The sequence below is a fragment of the Erinaceus europaeus genome, chromosome 7 (assembly GCF_950295315.1).
Source record: "Erinaceus europaeus chromosome 7, mEriEur2.1, whole genome shotgun sequence".
Taxonomy (NCBI): Eukaryota; Metazoa; Chordata; class Mammalia; order Eulipotyphla; family Erinaceidae; genus Erinaceus; species Erinaceus europaeus.
In genome coordinates this window covers 9,591,205-9,614,591 of record NC_080168.1, presented here as the reverse complement: position 1 = coordinate 9,614,591, position 23,387 = coordinate 9,591,205, and the positions used below count along the sequence as shown (strand labels likewise).

General features: G+C 42.0%; 1 protein-coding gene across 1 annotated transcript in view; it reads right to left on the bottom strand.

Annotated features, from left to right (window-relative positions):
* COL4A3 (collagen type IV alpha 3 chain) overlaps positions 1 to 23,387 on the bottom strand; it is a 144,171-nt gene that overhangs the window by 31,285 nt on the left and 89,499 nt on the right. Inside the window, exons 18-33 of the mRNA XM_016186807.2 lie at positions 23,032 to 23,073; positions 20,220 to 20,304; positions 19,816 to 19,851; positions 18,842 to 19,006; positions 16,003 to 16,095; positions 15,440 to 15,535; positions 12,378 to 12,448; positions 11,152 to 11,334; positions 10,110 to 10,278; positions 8,842 to 8,934; positions 8,180 to 8,281; positions 4,975 to 5,072; positions 3,793 to 3,943; positions 3,362 to 3,475; positions 1,711 to 1,878; positions 61 to 150 (exon numbers count right to left, since the gene is read on the bottom strand). Of these exons, the coding sequence (XP_016042293.1) occupies positions 61 to 150; positions 1,711 to 1,878; positions 3,362 to 3,475; positions 3,793 to 3,943; positions 4,975 to 5,072; positions 8,180 to 8,281; positions 8,842 to 8,934; positions 10,110 to 10,278; positions 11,152 to 11,334; positions 12,378 to 12,448; positions 15,440 to 15,535; positions 16,003 to 16,095; positions 18,842 to 19,006; positions 19,816 to 19,851; positions 20,220 to 20,304; positions 23,032 to 23,073 (1,756 nt within the window). The remainder of the gene's footprint in view (positions 1 to 60; positions 151 to 1,710; positions 1,879 to 3,361; positions 3,476 to 3,792; positions 3,944 to 4,974; positions 5,073 to 8,179; positions 8,282 to 8,841; positions 8,935 to 10,109; positions 10,279 to 11,151; positions 11,335 to 12,377; positions 12,449 to 15,439; positions 15,536 to 16,002; positions 16,096 to 18,841; positions 19,007 to 19,815; positions 19,852 to 20,219; positions 20,305 to 23,031; positions 23,074 to 23,387) is intronic.

The window sequence follows — 23,387 nt, the reverse complement described above, 5'->3', positions numbered from 1 at the left end:
GCTAATAAATGAACATTGTTCTCATGCCTGAGGCAGTCAGAAAGACACTTCATCACTTACCCCTCTGCCCTGGGGTGCCAGGGTCCCCAGGAGGCCCTGGAGGGCCCATGCTTCCAGGATGTCCCATCATCCCAACCATCCCTTTTTCACCTGTGGAAACAAATGAACTGAAAGTGGCACATGAAGCATCAAATGAGAAAAGCAAAATTATCCATGAGCTAAACTCAACTGTATTTAGAAACAGAGATTGGATGCTGCAAGAAGGGTTTCTGTATATAAGAAAATAACCTTTTTTTTTTGTCCTGGATGGGTCAAATGGCTATATATATATATATATATATATATATATATATATATATATATGTATGTATGTATGTGATGTACTTGGTACATCTATCTTATCTGTGGATGAGAACAGAATATTCTGAAACTTTAGAACACACTCTTCTCTTTTTTCTCGACCCATAGATATTTATTATACCTCCTTGTTTTATTTCTTTTGTAACACAATTTTAAAATGCACCTGTTGTCTTCCCACCACTGATGGTGGAATCTTGTCCACTCATTGGAGGTGTCTCTGGGCCTGGAAAGGTGCTAGCATGTGACAGTCAACTTAACTGTTATTCTGGGCTCTTCTCTGGGGATCAGTGACATATTAATGCTATCAAGAAATGATTGAGTATTTTCCCCAAACATATAAACTATAAAAGTAGTGATGGAGGGAGTCAGGCAGTAGTGCAGCGGGTTAAGTGCATGTGGCGCAAAGCACAAAGACCGGCGTAAGGATGCCGACATTACAGGACTAACAACTCTTGTGACTTCTCAAACACTGGCAGGTGCTCCTGAGGCCAGCGCCTTGTGCCTGACCCTCTTGCAACAGTGATAAGCACAAGGGTGTGACTTGTTGGCCCCTGGAAGTCATCTGTCTGCTAAGATACCGTTAGAGATGCTAGCTAGAAGAAACCTTGAAATACAGTAAATTTGTCAGTAGAAACTTAGTGACCTTGCTCTCTCTCTCTCTTTTTTTTAATCTGTGGATGCCATTTTATAGATATCACTTGTCCATTTTGTTGCCCTTATTGGTGAACTGATCATGCCTTTTGCTGATGTAAGCTGTCTTAGAACTTTTTTTTTTTTTAATTTCTTTATTGGGGAATTAATGCTTTACATTCGACAGTAAATACAATAGTTTGTATGTATGGTGTAACTAATATAAGGACAGGAAACCTGGTAGCTCATGCTACACAGTTTGCCATTCTCCTACAGGATGGTAGGTGTCTATGCCACACCAGGCTCCCACTCTCACAGCTCCAGGCATGAGTCCCTGAGAAGTTAGTTATTTGAGTATAAACTCTTTGCGGAGACTGAAGTCATGGAAAAAAAAAAAATCAAAAGGAAGCAAAACCACAGTACTGCAGTGCTATCTTCCTGACTCTAGGTGCAAAACTTTTCAGCAAAATATCAGCAAATACGTATTAGTGGAAATAGCTAAAAAGGACCACATGGCAAATAGTTAAATACTGGTGAATTACGTTCACTCTACCACTACCATTTTCACTACCATGACAGATAATTCAGGAAGAAAACCTCACACAAGCAGAAGAAGAAGTGGAGAGGAGTCAACAGTCTCTAGCTAATACTCAGATTATGGAGCCACCATTTTTAAATGTGGAAGAAGGTAGAAGGAAAAGCAATGCACAGAAAGGGCACCTGGTAGACCGGAGAGTCCTGGGCTTCCTGGAAATCCTGCTGGTCCGGGTGGTCCGATCTCACCTCGATGACCTGGCATTCCCGGTGGGCCAGGTTCTCCAGGAAATCCAGGTCTATCCAAACCTGAAATACCAGGGTCTCCCTTTGGCCCTGTTTGACCTCTTCTGCCTACACATGAATGAATGAATGAATGAATGAATGAATGAATGAATGAACCCCACACAAGTACTTTTCCTAACAATTCCAGAAATATCTTCCCCCCTTTTTAATTTTTTTACTGATGGCAACACACATTTAGCCCCATAATTTGGGGGCAACCCATATGGCTGTCTGACTGACTGATAACCCTTACTGTGAAACTTCTAAGATTTTTTTTTTCAGCTTTAATATTTGGCTTCAACTTTTCACACAGCTATTCCCTAGCCCAGAAAGCATATCTTGAGGTTACATTGTATGACAGTGCTCAGCCCTTAAGCTGAAAACATACATAAACATGAACCATGGGGGTTGGGCGGTAGTACACCTGGTTAAATACACATATCACCATGCACAAGGACCTGGGTTCAAGCCCCTGCTCCTCATACGTAAGGAGGATGCTTCACAAGTAGTGAAGCAGCTTTGCAGCTATCTATCTTTCTCTATCTTCCCTTCCCCTCTCAAATATTCTCTGTCTTATCCAATTAAAAATAACAGAAAAAAAAGGAAAAACAAACAAGCACCCCCCCACCCCCAAGATGAACCACTATATGCTTCTGGAAACAGTGGCAACACCACTATAATAATTAATGTCTCAGGTTCTAGAAGACAGCATAATGGTTATGCCAAAAAGATTCATGCCTGACCCTCTACAGTTACAGGTTCAATCCCTGGTATCACCATGAGCCAGACCTAAGCATTGCTTTGGTAAATTAATAATAGTAGTACTAATGCATGTCTTGTTCAAAAAAGATATTCCCAAACATTAGCTGAGTTTTAAAAGATTTTCCCTGAAATAGTTCATAGGTCTGGTTGAGAGGAACCACAAAGAGTAAATAAATATCCCTTTCTCTGGACCCTAATTTATTTTTTCCCCTCTGTAGCTGTTGTTTTTTGGGTAGAGCACAGGTCTTTTCTGGGTGTTGCAGGGTGTGTATAGGCGCTGGAATCTCTCACAGGCAAGCCCTGTGCTCTACCACTCACAACTCCCCAACCAGTTGAGTTTTACTTTCATTCCTTTTTAAGCTACTTGTGAGCAGTCAGTTCCATATTTTCGTCTATAATTAGTCAAACAGGTATATTTGCCAGAATTCACTGCATTTTATCAATAAGGACAAATGTACCACTTTTCTGTACTTATAGAAGTTTCTAGGTTAAAAAAAATTGCCCATGACTTGATAAATATGTAAAATTGTACCTGTCCACACATCTGTAGATTTCTGCAGTGTTCAGGTCTTCTTGTACTTAAGACACAACCAGCTCACTACATTCATTTTTAGGTCTCTGCTTCTAGACATATTACTCCTTGTAACTCATCCTCGACAACAAAGAATACTATTTCTCATTAAACCAGTCAGGACTTGTTGTTGGGCAGTTATCATGCTAGACTGTCCGGTGCACAGGAGTCTCAATGTTACGGACCTACCCCGTGACTCATTCTAAACCTTCCTCTCACCTTGTTTTCCTTTCAGTCCGTTTAAGCCCGGAAGCCCAGGTGTTCCTCTGGGGCCCTCGGTGCAGCTTCCTGGGGGTCCTTTCTCTCCAGGTGGTCCAGGATGCCCCGGATCTCCTGTAAAGTAGAGGCCAAGAATATATATCCAGGTCCGAGAATCCTAGGTCCTATCATTGCCATTCCAATCATTCTCCGGTAGCTGTTACCTATTAAATTGAATCTATGTTTGATAGGCCTTTTATACAGGTCACTCCTCAGAAAGGAAGATGGGCAGACTGAGCAAAGGTACAGTATCAACACTGAAGGAAAAAAAAAAATCAGACCTTATGGTTTCTACTTATTGTACAAGAACCATGTTTGGGAAGAATTGTGGATGGTTAGTGCATCTCCATACTTGGTGGCACTTCTGCGGAGTTCACCATAAGGTATTGTACCTTGTGGTCCATCAAGCCCCCAGGTTCCAGGAAGTCCTGGGAGACCTGGAAGTCCAGGAAGTCCAATTTCTCCATATTCTCCAGGGTCTCCTCTTTCTCCTGGCAAACCTGGTGCTCCTGCTCCCCCTGGCATGGCTAGTCCTGGTTCTCCCTAGGGTACGGAAACAACATTAACTTTGCCATATATGTGCTTCCAAGTTTTCATAGACCACTCATTGGTCTTTAAAATTTTGTTGTTGCCGCCAGGGTTATTGCTAGGACTTGTGTCAGCACTATGAATCCACCACTCCTGGTAGAAATTTTTTTCTTTCTTTATATATATATTTGTTTTGTTAGAACAGAGAGAAATTGAAAGGGCAGGGATATAGAGAGGAGAGAAAGACAGACACCTTCAGACTTACTTCACCTTTCGTGAAGTGTCCCCCTTACAGTGGGGGAGAGGGGACTCAAACCTGGGTCACTTGATAATATGTGCACTTAACCATGTGTGCCGCTTTTTGGACCCTTTAAGATTTTTGCATGAAAATGATCAAAATGCCCTTTGTCTGATCACTCCCCTTCCATCAGCTTTTCCTTCCTCAACTCTGGTTGCTGACTTCTCCATAAGATTCTTCAGGAAACAAGGCCTGCCTTTCCTTTTTCCAAGGATTTTGAGACGATCTGTTAGCAGACTATCTGTCTTGTTTTTTCTGATAGTCTTTCTCATAGTTATCTGCATTCCTTTCTAGAGTTCTCTCATTTTGAATACTCTGAATGTTGCTGAAGGTAATGGAAGGAAGAAGTAAATCTGTTTCCTGGCAACTCCTAGTTTGCTTTCTAAAAGGCACAAATGGTTGAGAGAAACTTAGACATTACTTGATATTTTTACCAGCTACAAATGTGCTGCTGATTTCTTCCAATAGAAGGATTATAGGGCTGGGCAAAGCTCACACACTACAGTAGGCAAGGACCTAGGTTCAAGCCCCCAGTTCCCACATCAGGAGCAGTGAAGCAGTGCTGCAGGTCTGTCTGTCTGTCTGTCTGTCTGTCTGTCTGTCTATCTATCTATCTATCTACCTATCTACTTTCATTTTCTTCTCAAGTCCCTCTGTTCTATAATATATACATATCTAATAGTTATTTTTAAAAGGATTGGCCCTTCCCTCCTCACCCCCATCACTCTGAATTTTAATTCTCAGTGACCTTGGCTCCTGGGACACCTGGCTTGCCAGGAATCCCCGGCTTTCCTGTTTCTCCAGGACAACCAGGTGATCCTTTTGCTCCTGGTAAACCGCGGTCTCCTACAGAGAAAACATAACAAAGATTGTAGGATTAGTCTTACCAAAAATTCTGAACAATGTAGCTCTTATTCTTAGTAAACGTTTCTGTGAGCAAGCAGGTAGAAATGTCTTTATGACAACTTAAAAGCCAGTGGCTAAGTAAGAAATAAAAACTTGGATTCCAATGGTTCCCTATTTAGAAGATTATCTTCGTTTTTTTTAAGCACTGTTATAATTTTGATCCATCAATTATTTAGATGTATTATTTTTTAGATAGAGATGGAGATGGAAAGGAAGAAGGAGAGGGAGAGAGGAGAGAGAGAGAGAGAGAGGAGAGAGAGAGAGAGGAGAGAGAGAGAGAGAACTGGTCTTGAACCTGGGCCATGCACATAGCAAAGCAGCAACACTGTCCAAGTGAACTATTTTGCCAACCCTTCACCAATTCTTTATATAACCGGTACTAGCTGACCATTTGGACAAGTTTTTAGAATGTAATTTCACACACCATGTACAGCTACCTGAACTCTTATGTCTGTATATATGCACACAAGGATGGCCCACATCAAAACACAAAGCATTTCTAGCCATAGATAGCCCATCTCTACATGGGTTGCTCAGGAGATCTATTGAGTTTAAGGATTTACTTTCTCTTGTACATTTGCAATGGGAATTTTAAAAGAAGCCACACACATCATTCTGTTCTGCAGTTCAGAAAAGAAAACTCTAGGGGAACAAGTCTGCATTCAGAGAGCTCCTTCTTGCTGCTGATTTGACCAAGTTTTAATTCACAATTAGTTCATGAGCCTCATTAAGTTCACTCGGAAGATTCTGAATCTCCACGGTTAGTTCTGGCTCCCACACTTCTTAGTCTCCTTCCAGAGTGTGACTCTTAGGGTTCTAACTTAGGACCTGATGTACAATCTTAAAGTAAGATGTGCAAAAATACCACAGAGTGTGGACCAAGATGTCTTATTTCAGAGATCACTGAGAAAAAAATGGAATCAAAATCATTCTTGGCAACATTATGAGATATGCAACTGTAGTTTTCATTTCAAACACTCCGAAGTGGACACAGAAATTTTTATGTATTTGAACAGAACTGATGTATGACAAGCATTGGTGACATTATTCCAAGAGATAACATACTTCAAATTATATTTAACTATCAAATTAATTTCTCTTTAATATTTTCAATATTAACTATACTGAATTTAAATATATTTAAATTGATATTGGAAAAAAAAACATGAGGTTATGCTGGGAAATTGTGCAGATGCAGTCACATCTGCCATGTTGTCCCCTCAGGCTACTGCTAGTTCCTGCAAGAGTTGGGACATTCTCGGAGTGCCTGTTCCGCCATGTTGTGCCCTCAGGGCATTGTCTATATCCCCGCTATATCCGGAGTGCTTTGGTTACTCCTCCCCGCTCCCATTCTCACGAGAGTTATCATCCTATCCTGGAGTGCTATGGTTACTCCTCCCCCTTCCCATTCTCGCGAAAGCTGCTCCTATAAAAGCCTTTCTTCTTCTGCACCTCACTCTCTTGCCAGCGCTTCACTCCGGTGTTCAGACGCAGGAAAGGTTACTGTGTGAGGCGGCCATTTTCGCTACCTCCACGTGGCCCAACCTGCTTCTCTAGCACCCAACTCTGAGGTGCCAGCGCAAATAAAGATTTGTGTTTCCTCTTCGCTCCGGACCCCCTCTCTCTTCTCCGCGGCCCGCGCACAACAACATCTGGCTCAACAACAAAGTTATATTAAAACCAGATGTTCTGTGTATCAAGATAGAGACTGAGATTAGTTTTCTGCCACCCTAAACAGAATTTTGATATATTGTCAGCAGGGTGTCTCAGGCTGTCTTTTACATTCTTAGCTTTATTAGAAGTGTTTCCTCTTTTGATGAGAATCCCCATATTTTCCCCCAAAGAAAATAACTTCTAGAGTTTATTTTGTAGCATATGGGGAAATTGATGATTTGTAATTTAACTTCCTTGTTAATTATAGAAGAAATGACTAAAATGAAAACTGTGTAAATGTAAAAAAATGTGGACATTGATTAGGAATAAAGAAGGGGTCCAGCTGGTGGTACACTCATTTGAGCTTACATATCACCACATACAAGGACATATGTTCAAATCCCCAGTCTCCACTTGCAGGGGGGTGGGGACTCTGAGCAATGAAGCAGGTCTGCCAATGTCTCTCTTTTTCTCTTCTTAATCTCTTCTTCTCCCTCTCAATTTCTCTGTGCTATCAAAAATAAATGAAAGGGAAAAAAGGGGGAAAATCCCTCATAATCCCATTACTCAAATTCTATAGTAGTTTAAGTCAATAATAACAAAAAAGAAATTACATATTCCAAACCAATAACTGACTAGTTTCTTGTGGTTTCAAACTGAAAGGAAATCAGAGGAATCAAGTTCAAGAAACTTAAATTACGGGTTACCTGGTAATAAGGCAAAAGATGTCAATTAGTAGTATGATGTATGTTCAGACAGTGATTTATAATGATGCACCTCTGAAGTTTAGACAATGTTACAATGCAATGTTCCTCTAGTATGTAAATAAAAGATAGGAACTCCAAATGCAAAATAATCATAATTGCCTTTTTGATGACTTTCCTTCTAGAATTTTCTATGTACATAAAAATATAACAGAGTGGTGGGAGTGTCCAGGTCCTAGAACATGATGGCAGAGGGTTGGAGTGTTATGTGAGAAATATTACACATGTACAAACTACTGTATTTTACTGTCAACTGTAGACCATTAATCCCCCCAATAAATGAAAAAGAAAAAGAAATAGAGGAAGGAAGAAAAGGGGGGAAAAGAAGAAATTACACCAGCCTTGATTAAGATGGGTGGGAGAAGATAACATAATAGTTACGCAGAAAGACTTTCATGCCTGAGGCTCTGAGGTCCCAGGTTCAGTCCCCAACACCACCATAAACCAGAACTGAATAGTGTTCTTTTCTCTCCTTATGTATTTTATTCTATCATTTAAAAAAAAAAATTGTATTTAAAACCTGTATAACAGAGGTAAGATTGCATAAATCAGTGTAATTTATGCCTTTTTGCCCAATATTAGTGCATTCCCCCATTTTCTACAATAAAACTTTTATTTAAAAAAAGTTACCCTTAGGCCCAGGTGGTCCAGGAAACCCAATCCCTGGCATTCCTGGCTCTCCATCAGGCCCAGGAAGGCCCGGCTTGCATTTTCCTGGGGGCCCAGCGGTACCTTAAAAACACACATGCAGCCACATCAGCATCTTTAATTCACCTTCTATTAAACAAAAAGTCTGTTTTTTTTTTGTTGACCAGACATGAACATATATATCACTCCTCCCCAACCCTCCTCAGTGGATTGACAAATAATTTTGAAAATAATATTTGGCAAATAATATAACTTTTTATAATTTTTCAAATAATATAACTTTGAAGAGATTTTGAAAATATAATTTCTTTAGGAAATATTTCATGGAAGAAGACCCAAGCTAGAGGCAAGAGTGTTTTGTAGAAAACATAATTTTTACACATATATCAACTGTATTTTCTGTAAGCCACTAGTCACCCATTAAAGACTGATAAAAAAATATTCCAGACACCTACGTATCTATTCATCTCCTTTCCTATATCCCATACTCCTCAGAGGAACATGTTTGATATAATGGCATGACAACTTCATAGTACAGTTGATGCAAGTTAACATCATAGAAATGACAAGGAAAGTAACTCTATTTCTCTTGCATTAAATATATCTCTGACACCATGACCAGGCTTGGCAAAGGGGATACTTACCAGGTGGGCCCTGGGGTCCAGGGCAGCCAGGGGGTCCTGGAGGCCCTGGGAGGCCGGGAATTGGTATGCAAACACGGGGCTCTCCCTTAGGCCCTTAAAACAATGTGTGATTATATGATTAGCATGCACAATGAAGATGATTTTGTTGTTGTTCAGAAGGAAAAAAAATACAATAACAAAGGGTGTACAGACATATTCAAAGGACTATAAAAAATCATAACTGCTTCTACCAGCTTTAAAGCTAAGATGATCAATTCCTATAAGCCTTCTTCTTCACTTGGCAGATATTTAAACGCTTCTACCCTCATTTAAGCTTTGTTTTCTTTTTTTAAAAAAAATTTTTTTCCCCTCTAGGGTTATTGCTGGGGCTCAGTGCCTGCACTATGAATCTACTGCTCCTGGAGACTATTTTTTCCATTTTTTTTGTTGTCGTTGTCATTGCTGTTGTTGTTGGATAGGACAGAGAGAAACTGAGAGAGGAGGGGAAGACAGAGGGAGAGAAAGAGAGACACCTGCAGACCTGCTTCACCGCCTGTGAATCGACCCTCCCTGCAGGTGGGGAGCTGGGGGCTCGAACCAGGATCCTTGTGCCGGTCCTTGAGCTTAGCTCCACGTGTGCTTAACTCGCTGTGCTACTACCCGGCTCCCTAAGCTTTGCTTTCATAATAGTTCAACTATTCTGGTCTGTTTGACAAGAGCCTGTTCTAAAACAAACAAGCAAGCAAACAAACAGGAAGAAAATTGGGCTTCCATGTTGAATACTGGAGGGGTTGCTTACTGATGGATTGATCTGCTAGATGACTGGCTTTCATAGGAATGCAGCATGACACACTTTACAAAATAGAAAGTGTGATTTCACAGGTCAATCTGGCCAGGATCTTGAATCTGCCATTTGTCAGAGCTGAGAGCTTGGGCACATTCCTTAAACCCTCTGAGTATTAGAAGAGGAGTCTCAAGATGGATTTCATAGGTTTTGCCTCCCTTTGTTTATCATAACTGGTTTTCACTTGTCCTTTCAGAATTGATTCATTCCACAAATTCATGGTAGTAGCGAATATCTGCTATTCTATGAAATTTCAGGCAGATGCTTAGCAGTGAGAGACATAAGTTTCTCTAACACATCCTCCAACTTCTTTCCCTGTGTCTATGAGTTGACATTTTCTCTTTATTAGAAGCAGGTTTCTATACATTCATTAGGCTGGAAGAAGCTTCCAGAAGTCACCAACCCTCTTCATGGGAAAACAGGACTGGAAAGAAAACTAACCAACCGGCTTCTCCGGGTGGTCCAGGGGTTCCAGGAACTCCTTGGGCGCCTTTGGGACCAGGCTCTCCCTGAAGTCCAGCTGCTGGTAGTCCAGCTGGTCCTTTTACTCCCGGGAGTCCAGGGAAGCCAGGATCTCCTGGAGGTCCCTGGTCCCCCTTCTCACCACTCAGAGCCTGTGATGAGAATAAGCACATTTGGATGGTGTTGAGTTCTAATATCTCCTTACACAGGTGGGTGTTACCATGAATATGGACATCAAATAGTCTTGTCACTGAGGAGTTCCCAGGATTAAAAGGCCATTGACATTCAGAAGTAATTCTTTTTTTTTTTTTTGGCTTCCAGGGTTATCACTGGGGCCATTTTCCCATTTTGTTGCCCTTGTTGTTGTTATTGTTGGGTAGGACAGAGAGGAACTGAGAGAGAAGGGCAGGGCAGAGAGGGGAGAGAAAGACACTTGCAGACCTGCTTCACCGCTTGTGAAGCAACCCCCCTGTAGGTGGGGAGCCAGGGGCTCGAACCGGAATCCTTATGCCAGTCCTTGCGCTTGGCACCACATATGCTTAACCCGCTGTGCTACCACCCAGCCCCCGGTAATTATACTTAAAATATCAGAGCTTCATGATTCCTGGCTTTCTCCTCTTTCTCCTCCCACCCCCATAAGACAGACATAAATTGAGAGGGCAGGGTAGATAGGGAGAGAGGAGAGACACCTGCAGGCATGAACCTTTTCCCCCTGCAGATGGGAGCCTCTGAGTTTGAACTCAGACCCTTGTGCATGATAAGATGTGCACTCAACCAAGTTGGAGAATTTGATATGTGCTGAACTCATCCATGAGTTTATTTTTATCACTATTTATTTTTGTCTGAATACTATAAATATTTATTCGGATCATTTCTGTTCATTTGAAGCAGCCTCATTTAGCAATGAGGGTTATGGACTGGGTTGAGTGTTAAAACAACTTTTGGGAAGAAAATCACCTCCTTTCTTAACTTCAGAGCACTTCACTGACGGGAAAGATAATTTGAAAATAATAGTAAATACCAACCGGTTCACCTCTAGGTCCTGGCAGTCCTTCCATTCCTGGAGTTCCAGGAACACCATCCAAACCCCTTGTTCCAGGATGTCCTCTGGGTCCCGGATCTCCCGGAGCCCCCACTTGCCCCTGTGGTTGAGATGGTTCCCCCTTTTCTCCCTTCCGACCTGGAGCACCTTGTGAACCTGGGAAACCCTAGGGTGACAGAGAAATGATTTGCGTGTGTCTGGGTAGTTTTGCTGTTGTGCCAATTTTGATAATGATATCAACACAAATGTTTACTTTTTAATAAACACAGCATGTTTAGCAGTTGGTTTTTCTTTTTCTTCTAAAACTAAAATTTAGTTAGAATGATTTCATCTCTCTCTCACGCGCACACACACACACACACACACATACACATACACCAATATGAAAAAACATCCCTGTCATTCAGATTATGTTAGAATGTTGGTTCAATTTCCACATGAATTTCTGGGTAATTTGATTTGAATATGTCATTCACATGTAACTTTATGACTTAACTATAACAAAGAATTTAGTATTTGCAATTTTTATTGAGATAGGCTTTATATGTCGTACAATTGAGATTTTTTTAAAAGAAAAAGGTTATTCAATGGTTTTTAGTACATTTGTACATTTACGTCATAATAGCCATAATCCAAAATTAAAACATTCTCATCCCCTCCCCCAACCCCAAAATTTCTCCACTCCACATACCATAGTCCCTGTTCCCAACTTCAGCTCTGAGATACCACCTTCTTTTTTTTTAATATATATATATATATATATTTAATATTTATTTTATTTATTCCCTTTTGTCGCCCTTGTTGTTTTATTGTTGTAGTTATTATTGTTGTTGTTGGATAGGACAGAGAGAAATGGAGAGAGGAGGGAAGACAGAGAGGAGGAGAGAAAGACAGACACCTGCAGACCTGCTTCACCGCCTGTGAAGCGACTCCCCTGCAGGTGGGGAGCCGGGGTTTGAACTGGGACCCTTATGCCGGTCCTTGTGCTTTGCGCCACCTGCGCTTAACCCGCTGTGCTACAGCCCGACTCCTGAGATACCACCTTCTGCTATTATTTAAAAATAACTATATAATCACTCATTCTTCATTTCTGTATCACTCATGTATTCACTGAGCTAAACATTGTAAAGTGCCTGTTCTTTGCAGGCACCAAATACTATGGCTCCCGTTTAAAATTGAAACTAAAGGATCAAAATCACAAGAACTTACTGGAAGTCCTGGAAGACCTTCATTTCCTGGGGATCCTGGGCTTCCTTGGTCACCCGGTGTCCCTTGGGCCCCTGCAGAGAAATGAGATCTTAAAAAGTCATTGAACATCAGTTCTGAGGATTCAGGGTGTTTCAGAGCATGAAGATGATATAGAATTTCTACTTCTTAAAATATTTTTATTGATTGATTATTGGATAGAGACAGAGAGAAATTGAGAGGGGAGAGAGAGAGATGAGAGGGGAAGAGACAGACAGACACCTGCAGTCCTGCCTCACCATTTGTGAAGCTTTCCCCCTGCAGGTGGGGGACCAGGAGCTGGAAGCTGGGTCCTTGCACACTGTAATGTGCGTGCTTAACCCGGTGTGCCACCACCTGCCCCCCTAGAATTTCTACTTTTAAGGAAAGAAATACAGTTCTAGTATAAAAACATTGAATGCAAGATAATCACGGGAGAAATAACTGAAATAAGAACTCACTTAAAGAAAGGACAGTTTTCTAAATTTTAGCTGCCTCAAGTCCTTGTCTTTATAATAAAATACGGGGAAAGAAATTGTTTTCTGATGCTAAAAGTGACATATGATCATTAAATTTTTTTTTCATAGAAAAGAGAGGATAGAAACCTCCCAGAAATCTATCATCAGCAGAAAATTTGTTGAAAATTTTTCTTTATGTCACTCATAATATTTCATATTCATAAGAGCATAGGAGGGACATACTTTCTGGATCAGAGTCATAAGGTCCATGTGACAATAAATGTAGGGTTTTTTTTTTTTTTTTTTTTTTTTTGCTTTACTTTAGATCATTGCTGTGTGAAAGAACCATCATTAAATGGTTAGCTGCTCTTTTTGCGCTTTGTACCATGTGCGCTTAGCCCAGTGCTCCACCACCCGGCCCCCAGCTGCTGACTTTGTACGTTCAGATTGTTTCTCAGCCCTCAGCTCTGCTACGGTTCAGCAATGCTATGAGAACTCTTGCATATATTATACTTTATGTATTTATTGTGGATAGAGACAGAGAAAAACCGAGAGGGAAGGAGACAGAGAGACACTTGCCACACTGCTTACCCTTGTGAAGCTTCTCCCTGTAGGTGGGGGCCAGGGGATTGAACCATGATCCCTGCATATCATAATATGTGCATTCTACCAGATGTACCTCCACCTGGCCCCCAAATAACTAATTTTTCCTGCAGAAGGGTACATGGTAGCAAATCTAATGCCTTGAAACAGCAGAGATAAGACACATGAGGCAGAGAAGCCCAACTTACAAAGAGACTTTTATTTATTTATTTATTTTTAAAAGGAGACATTAACAAAACCATAGGATAGGAGGGGTATAACTCCATCCAATTCCCACCACCCAATCTCCGTATCTCATCCCTTCCCCTGATAGCTCTCCCATTCTCTATCCCTCTGGGACTATGAATCCAAGGTCATTGTGGGATGCAGATGGAAGGTCTGGCTTCTGTAATTGCTTCCCCAATGAACATGGACATTGTTGGTCATTGATGGACATTGGTGGACATGAGACATTGATGGTCATTGATGGACATTGATGGTCAATCCATACTTCCAGTCTGCCTCTCTCAAAGAGACTTTAAAAATATATATATATTTATTTATCTATTCCCTTTTGTTGCCCTTGTTGTTTTATTGTTGTAGTCGCTGTTGGATAGGACAGAGAGAAATGGAGAGAGGAGGGGAAGACAGACAGGGGGAGAGAAAGACAGACACCTGTAGACCTGCTTCACCGCTTGTGAAGCAACTCCCCTGTAGGTGGGGAGCCGGGGGCTCCAACTGGGATCCTTAAGCAAGTCCTTGTACTTCGTGCCATGTGTGCTTAACCCGCTGCACTAAGACTAGACCTATAACAGAGAAGGGAAAGGCAGGATTGGAAAGGAAGACAGTCTGAAGCAGCAGCACGGGGTGGATGTCCTGGTCTGGCATGGAAGTTGACAAGTGAACTGATATATCCTCTCTTCAAGCCTGAGAAGACCGGCTTGTAAAATGCTGGCTTTCCTTCAAATATTAACTTGCAGCTAGTATTTTAAAAAGCATGAAAGGCCAGATGAAAACTCTATAATCTTCTTAGTATGGAAAAGTAAAAGATGTGTTAACATGGGATCTGAAATGCTACAAAGAGACCAGAGCTGAGATCCTTTCAGTTTGCTGTGGTGTTCAGCACTCCCTATTGTCTCTAGCGCTAACGGCACTGGCACATGTGAAAACACAATGTCACTGTTGCACTTGAATCCTTTGTTAATTTTTAAAATTTATAAAAATCTTTCCCCCCTTTGTTGCCTTTGTTTTTTTATTGTTGTTGTAGTTATTATTGTTGTTGTTATTGCTGTCGTCATTGTTGGATAGGACAGAGAGAAACGAAGAGGAGGGGGAGACGGGGAGGGGGAGAAAGAGACACCCGCAGACCTGTTTCACCGTCTGTGAAGCGACTCCCCTGCAGCTGGGGAGCTGGGGGCTCAAACCGGGATCCTTCTGCCAGTCCTTGTGCTTTGTGCCATGTGTGCTTAACCTGCTGCACTACCACCTGACTCCCTGCATTTGTATCCTTAAAGAGAACATGCAGTGAGCGGTCCACATGCCCAGAATTCAACAGAAAGGAATGATGTGAAGAAAAGTGAACTGAGAGGGGTCATATCATTTGGAAAAGAGAGAGAAGTATCATTTGGAAAGAGAGAGAGAGAGAGAGAGAGAGAGAGGGAGAGAAAGAGAGAGAGAAAGGCTTATATCTTGATAGAAGGAAGAAGTGTGTGGCGTGTGGTGCAGCTGCTTTCCTCCTCCAAGTCCCCTATATGCGGGTCCCCTGCAGGCATCTGAGTTCACGATTCCCAGTGAACACAGCGGCTTGCCAGGGTTCAGTGACAAAGTGGAACAGGGAATTGAGGCAGCCTTTCTATAATTTTTGCTTGTGTTATGTTAGCAGTTAATGATTTTCAAACTCTCCCTCTCTGTTGACTGTTCATGTAAATCTCATTGAGATGTTCATATATATATATATTACCCAGGGACCCTTTTGTGCAAAAACACTTGCATGCAAGTCACCTATACCTGGGATTCCTTTCAGGCCATCGAACCCCGGCAGTCCTGGGAGTCCTGGCAGTCCTGGGACACACGGACACTGTGTGCACAACAGACCTGGTTCTCCTGCAAAACAGCAGCTCACACTGAGTTCTCAGAAGTGACAGGTATCTTCTAAACACACCATCATTTATCAGCATCTCTTTCATGTTGCAAAAACCATCTTGAATGTTGTTCATGTCCATAGAAGAATCCCTGCCCTCTTGTATCTGTTTACATTAACCATATGAGCTTGTCAGTCTTAGAGAAGAGTTACCAAAGAGACACACAACAAACATTCATTCTCCCACTACCTTCCTTGTAGTGTGCAGGGCAAAAGTCCCCTGGGTGGGCTATCCAATGATGGACCGTGTAGATGGTAAATAAATGATGAATGTACACATGCGTGAATACTTCGGTCTACTTTTGGGAAAGAAGCCATCCCTGACTGACTGCTTGGGGTTAGTATAGTTCCAGGGTGGGGAGATATCGGTGGTAAAGATGATGATGAAGAGGGTGTATTCTACCAGGACAGCACTATTGATGGAACCAACCTTTGAGTCCATGGACTCCAGGGAGTCCTGGAAGCCCTGCAGGACCTGGGCGTCCCTGATCTCCAGGGGGCCCCCTGCGAAACAGGACTTCACCTGCAAGAAGGCAACACCAAAGACAGTTAACACTGTAGTTATTTATTTATTTTAATTGCCACCAGGGTTATTACTTGGGCTTGGTGCTATGAATCCACCACTTCCAGTGGCCATTTTCCCCTTTTCTTTCTTTCTATTTTGCTTGACTGGACAGAGAGAAATAGAGAGAAGAGGAGGAGAGAGAGAGGGAGAGAGAAAGATAGATAACTGCATACCCATTTCACTGCTTGTGAAACTTCCCCTCTACAGGCAGGGAGTGAGGTTTTGAACCCAGGTCCTTGTGTATGATGAAATGTGTGCTTAACCAGGTGCACCATAGACCAGCCCCTCTTATTTATCACCAGAGTTAAGACTTTCTTTATTGACCCATTGTTATATCGAACTGTTTAATTTCCAAACTTTGGTGAGGTGAATTCCATCTATTTCTTTTTTTTCTTCTCTTGTCATCACCAGAGTTATCACTGGGCTCACTGCTCCCATCAGCCAGTTCCAATTTTGTTGTTTTCCTTTATATTATTTGATTCGACAGAGAGTAATTTAGAGAGGAGGGGAAGATAGAGAGGGGGAGATGACAGAGAGAGAGAGGGAGAGGGAGAGAGAGACCGGCAGAACTGCTTCACTGCTGGTGAGGCTTCCCCAACCCTGCAAGTGAGGAGTGGGGGCTCAAACCTGGGGCCCTGCGCATGGTAATGTGTGCACTCAACTAGGTGCACCAACACCTGGGTTCCAAATATTCTTCCATTATCGATTTCCAGCTAACTCTATTAGAACCCGAGAGAATACTGTGTGTGACTTCTATCACTGTAGAGTTTACTTGTTTATTCTTTTTTTTATGGGAGGTTAACGGTTTACAGTAATCTAGTTGTTGGTACGAGGGTACAAGTTCCCATCTCGCCATGACAGTTGTCTGCAGAACAATCTCAACCCCAGTTTGGGCCTTTCTCCATCATCATGTACCAGGACCTGAGAGCCCTCCACCCCCTCCCCTCTTTCCCCCAATCCTTTTTCTTTAATCAGCAAATGTTTCTGTAATGTGTATTATTTTACATGAGCTACCTCCAGTTTTGTTTCGGAAGCCAAGTCTTCTGAAGGCTACCAGGGCTGACACGGCTGGCGAGACTGCTGCATTATGACCAGCTCTTGGGCATTACACAAGTGATAGTTTCCATACTGAAACGATCGTTTTGAAAGCTCAGTATCTGGGTCATCTTTTTAACAGCAGCGGAGTATTTCAATGAGTTTTCACCCCAGACTTCTGTCGTTTTTTTTTTTTTTTTTTTAATTTATTTATTGTTGGGCAGAGACAGAAAGAAATTGAGAGGGGGGAGTCAGGCGGTAGCACAGCGGGTTAAGCGCACATGGCGCAAGGCGCAAGGACTGGCAGAAGGATCCCGGTTCGAGCCCCCGGCTCCCGACCTGCAGGGGGGTCCCTTCACAGGTGGTGAAGCAGGTCTGTAGGTGTCTGTCTTTCTCTCCCCCCTCTGTCTTCCCCTCCTCTCTCCATTTCTCTTTGTCCTATTCAACAATAATAATAACTACTACAACAATAAAAACAACAAGGGTAACAAAGAGAAAATAAATAAACATTAAAAAAAAGAAATTGAGAGGGATGGGAGAGATAGTGAGAGAGACAGAGAGGCACTTGCAGACCTGCTTCACCACTCATGAAGCTTTCCTCCTGCAGGTGGGGACCAGGGGCTTCAACCTGGGTCTTTGTGTACTGAAGTGTGTGTACTTAACTAGGTGCACCACTGCCTGGCCCTGCACCTCAGACTTCGGTAAGCACCATCTGGCGATGGCATCTAGTTGGAGTCTGTATTTGGACTATTAAATTTACGGCATTTTATTTGTAAACATATAAAGGGCGATCTGTGTGTTGAAGAGGATCAGTATAGCTATCAGTGAACATGGAGTGCTAGGGACACCGCAGGGACAGAGGGAGGAAAAGACACCCACAGCACCACCTACAGGTGCTATTTCACGTCCTTCAGGCTGCATCTCACACTCTTCACTTGTTCCCTGCAGCATCTTGCCTCTAGTGCCTGGAGCTCATTTCCAGCCTCTTATCCCAGAATGTTCTGGGTGCTATCCAAACCACAGCCTCGAAGTGTGTGTGTGTGTGTGTGTGTGTGTGTGTGTGTGTGTGTGTGTGGTGTGTGTGTAGTGGAGCAATCCTTTGGGTCATATCTTTGAGTCACAAGATATTGGAACATTGAAACAGGCAGATACATTCTTGTCTCTTTCTCCTGGGGGTCAGATTTTCTGGAGACACTGGATAACCTTGTAAGAGATTCTCCAAGGATTGAGCATATGTTGCTCTTGGCCTTGGGTAACTAGACAATTTTCACTTCTTCCAGAGGTGCTATCATGAAGAGTCCATAGCACAAAACAACGGCAGGAATCAAGTTCCCAATATCTACAGAGACTGACTTCTAGGTTACAAGTAGGGTCCATAAGAAAGGTCATTGACCCTGGGTCCATGCTCCCAGGGATAGAGAATGGGAAAGCTATCAGGGGAGGGGGTGGGATATGGAGATTGGGTGGTGGGAATTGTGTGGAATTGTACCCCTCCTACCCTATGGTTTTGTTAATTAATCCTTTCTTAAATAAAAAATAAAAAAATAAAAAAAGAAAAATACATCATGACCTGTGTGTACCTGTATATTTCTAAGTATATATAAATATATTTGTAAAGATGAAAAAAAAAAAAGGTCACTGAGCAGCACTCACAAAAGGGCATCTTTACCTGGTGGTCCTGGGGGTCCCAGTGACCCCATTGGCCCTGGGGTACCTGGGCAGCCTGGGGCTCCAGGAGGCCCCACTGCATCCATTCCTGGGGGTCCTCTCTCCCCTTTATTTCCTTTCATGCCTGGAGCTCCAGGGCCTCCTCTGGGGCCAGGCCAGGATGACCCTAGCAGAAAAATAATAAATAATATCATTTTTTCTGTATTACATTTTTTTTACCTGACTAATACATGCATTTTGACATCAGTCTGTTGAGTGTTCTTTTTGATAAGAGGTACACAATCAAGAAGTTGATGGAGCCTATAAAACACACAGTGAACCTTTTCCTTCAGCTGCAACCTTGCTGGGCTGTGCGCACTGCAGAGCTTAGAACGCTGAGCAGAAGTCTGAAGAACATGGGCTCAAGTCTGCTTTGTTTTTCCCACTGAGTTTTGTTTCCTTTATGAAAGGACACATCCCAGCCTCACAACTGAGATCACTATAACTCCACCCTTCATCCCATTCCTCTCTCAAAAGGCAGGCATGCTAGCGGGGCAGTTGTAAGTCTTCATAAATTGTTTATATACCCACAAGTAGTATGTTGTACAGTTAAAATCTTTATACATATGTGTAACATATGTGTCAGTATTCAACTCACACTGGGGAAGCTACCATGGCAACCAGCCAACCACATTCCATCAAGCCACTGTTTTCTGTCTCTGGTCCACCTCTGTGTTTCAAAGCTTCTGTAAACACACGGTGCTACCACCTCACATTTCATCCAATTCACAGAGAAACAAAAAGAACACTTCTCCATTCCTCTGTGACAATGTCTACTCATTGTCCCACCACACACTAATTTAAAGAAGTAGGGAACACTTTCATATCAATTTTAATAAAGTCTTTGTCATATATAAGTAATGCTGACTTTATAGAGAACAATGCATTTTGCTCATTGTAGAATTTCTATTGACCCCCTGAGAAATATATACATACCAGGACTTCCTGGAACTCCAGGAGGACCTCTTGGACCTATAAACACATAACAGTAATTAATCACACACACACACACACACCTACTTTTTGAAATCCTGGATAACAATATAATCATTAAAATAAATTTGAGAAAACTTCACTTTTTAGACCAGTTGTAAAGAAGCAGCTAGCCTTAGATGCTGAACAATCAGCAGTAAATCATGCAACCTTCTCATTGTTCCTTCTGTGGCTAACCACCTACAAAATTTCCATGTGAAATACCACTATCCATGAAATTCAGGAGATCTTCCCTCTGTTCCTGAAATCTCTAGGTCTAAGAGCCCATTTTATATTTTATCCCAAAAGAAAAATAAGGATGAGAAGACAAAAAAAAAAAAAAGAAGAAAGAAGAACTTTATTCGTACCTGGTGGGCCAGGAACTCCTTTGGGCCCTGGTGGGCCTGGGATTCCTCTATCTCCCTTCTCCTGGTGTGCATCATAATAAATTGTCTTCAAGGAGGGATAAATGAATAAAGAGAATTAACAATCATTTATGGTCAGTTCACCAATTGCAATTAAGTCTATCTCTTCTTTTTGATCAAAATCAAAATTGATTTTTTCCCCTGAATTCATAATTATGTGTTAGCAGAAGTATAGCAGTCATAGGCACTGGGTGAGGTACCTTCATATACAAAGGTTGACTTTCCTGGAACAACATCATATCTCTCTTGGGATAATAACCAGCAGTGTAGTTCATGATATGATCCAGCGAACACATAGGTATCTATTTTTCCACTTATTTACTATATATAGAAAGAAGACATATGTGTACATCTCTGTATCTGTTAACATAAGTGCTGATGTGAAAGTTTCTCAAGAGAGACTTCCAGTTCAGGCATCTGATCAAATCTAACTTAAAAAAATTTTACTCAAATTTAGTTTTTAAAAATGCTTCACCCAGGGCCAGGCAAATGGTTCACTTGGGTAATGTGCTGCTTTGCCATCCCACCCACGTCTAAGCGCTGTCCCCATTGCATTGAAGGAAACTTTGGTGCCACGGTTTCTCTTTCTCTCTCTCTCATTTTGTCCCTACGGATTAAATTTATTTCATTGTATTTTGGAACCCATAAATCAAAAACTGCTACTATTCTTCCTTCCCTTTAATTCTAGAACACCAATAGATGCAGTAATTGAGCTCTGTTGCTTTTGATACTCTCAGCGGTTCTGTTCTGCTTGTCTCTTCAACCAACTAGTTGAGGTGAACTTCCTCTGAAGCTACATAAGCTGCAGTTATATAATGATGAGCATAAAGAAACACATAGAGGCAAAAACAACTAACTCTAAGCAAGGAGGTTTTACTTAGGATTCAGCACCTTTATCATGAAAGAAAGTGGATAGAAATATGAGGATTTTCTTTCTTCTTCTTTTTTTTAAAGAAAACTCAAGAAGTCTGTTTTCTCTTCTTTGTTTCTTCTTTCTCTCCTCCTCCTGTTCCTCCCCCTCCTCCTCCTTCTTGTTTTCAGATGCTGCATGAGGCCGATTACTTTGCTGGCTTGTGTAAAGATGAGCTTTATGGTCAGGCAAAAAAATAAAATAAAATAAATTCTCACTGTCTTCCTTGATAAAATTCATCCTGAGTGCCAGTACCATATGCACCAGAAGGATGTTTTGGCTCTTCTGTCTCTCTCAGTCACTCTCTCTCTCTCTCCTCTCTCTCCTCTCTCTCCTCTCTCTCTCTCTCTTTCTCTCTCTCTGTATCCCTGTCTGACATATAAAACTCTGTCTTGTAATTTAAAAATAAAATAAATTTTCCAAAATCCATAATGACTTGTGTGCATCTGCTAAGTGTTGGCTACTGTACTCAGTGTTCTCACACATGGCCCATCTCATCTTCCCAACAATTCCTTAGTATTTTGGGACCACCTGTATTAGAATAGTTTGTGTGAAAAATACAATTCACAGCAGGACCCCCTCATCCATGACTCTCTTGCCTACAAGAGTCTTCTGTTCAAACTCACAATCATAAATGGTAACTCTGCTCATATTGAGTGTGAGAACCACTGTCTTTTGAAACAGGCAAGGAAGTCACTAGAACTCAGCACCTGGGCTCCTTTTACTCATCTAATTAAGCCATAGAGTTGTTCCACAGAAAATGGTTCCCTGCAGTTAGGAGTTGACAGACACCACCAAGATCATATCTCAGCAGGCGAGGGGAGCCCTGCCTTGACAGTGGAGTTTGGACTCGGTGACTGATCTGTCTTGATCTTTTCTTAAGCCAGTAGTTCAGTTCTTGGAAGTGGTTTAGTGGGAAAAAGTACAGGAGTTTCATTCTTGAGGTTCCAAATAGGATCACTAACGCTGCATATGCAAAACTGATTCTCTCTTTCTCTCTCTCTCTCTCTCTCTCTCTCTCTCTAGTAAGTAAATAAAGATCTTTAAGGAATGAGTGCTTAGGAGTCTGCTGGTGGTGACTAACACTAAGTCCAGCTGGAGGGCGCAGAGCTGGCTCCTTCACCCCTGGTATCTTGGCTGCCATCCATGACACATTCCCACTATACTCAAGAACACAGGATGCTTTTGGGCCATGCCTGGTTAGACAAAGCTTTTCTTCCAGTAGTTTAAAATGGAAAGTACTAGTGTATTCCAGAGAGCACACAGGACCACATAGAAAGATTTGGCCAGACACACAGCTAAATCGTAGAACAAATGGGACACTGGATTCAATCCTAGGCACCAAAAAGATTTTTTTTTTTTGAGGGGAGAGGCATCGCCAATGAACAAACTATGACAACAGTTTTGTTCTTCTCTGTTTGATGAAAAAGTAAATATTATCATCTCCATTATAACACTCAGTGAGAGACACTGCTTTAAAATTTCCTTGCGGAGTCAGGTGGTAGCACAGTGGGTTAAGCGCACGTGGCACAAAGCACAAGGACCAGCGTAAGGATCCCGGTTCGAGCCCCCGGCTCCCCACCTGCAGGGGAGTCGCTTCACAGGCGGTGAAGCAGGTCTGCAGGTGTCTTTCTCTCCCCTTCTCTGTCTTCCCTTCCTCTCTCCATTTCTCTCTGTCCTATCCAACAACGATGACATCAATAACCACAACAAGGGCAGCAAAAGGGAAAATAAATAAATATTAAAAAAACAACAACCCAAAGAATTCTAAAAAAAAAAATTTCCTTACTACTTTGAGGGTCATGATCAAATGTGATAATTGATGTTATCATTAGTTATACTTACTGGACCAGGAAACCCTGGAGGGCCAATTATCCCTTTCAACCCCTATATTGGAAAGAATGGGTAGGAATTATAAACACATCAGTCAAAATTACTGCACACTTGGTAGACACAAGAAACACAACAATAAACGAGCACTTAAAGCATTGCCATTTCCACATCATGCATGAACTCGGTCAGAGTGAAAGCAACATCGAGGTTCAGTTGTCTTCCTGCAGGGCCAAATCTGGGCCAGGTGCTCTTTTCTAGAAGGCTCTGAAGAAGTGCTTGTTGCTCTACTGGTTCAGCAGGTTTCTCCTGTGTTATTGCCTTCGAAGGAGATTCACAAGCATCACACAGACTCACGTTCTTTCCCAGTA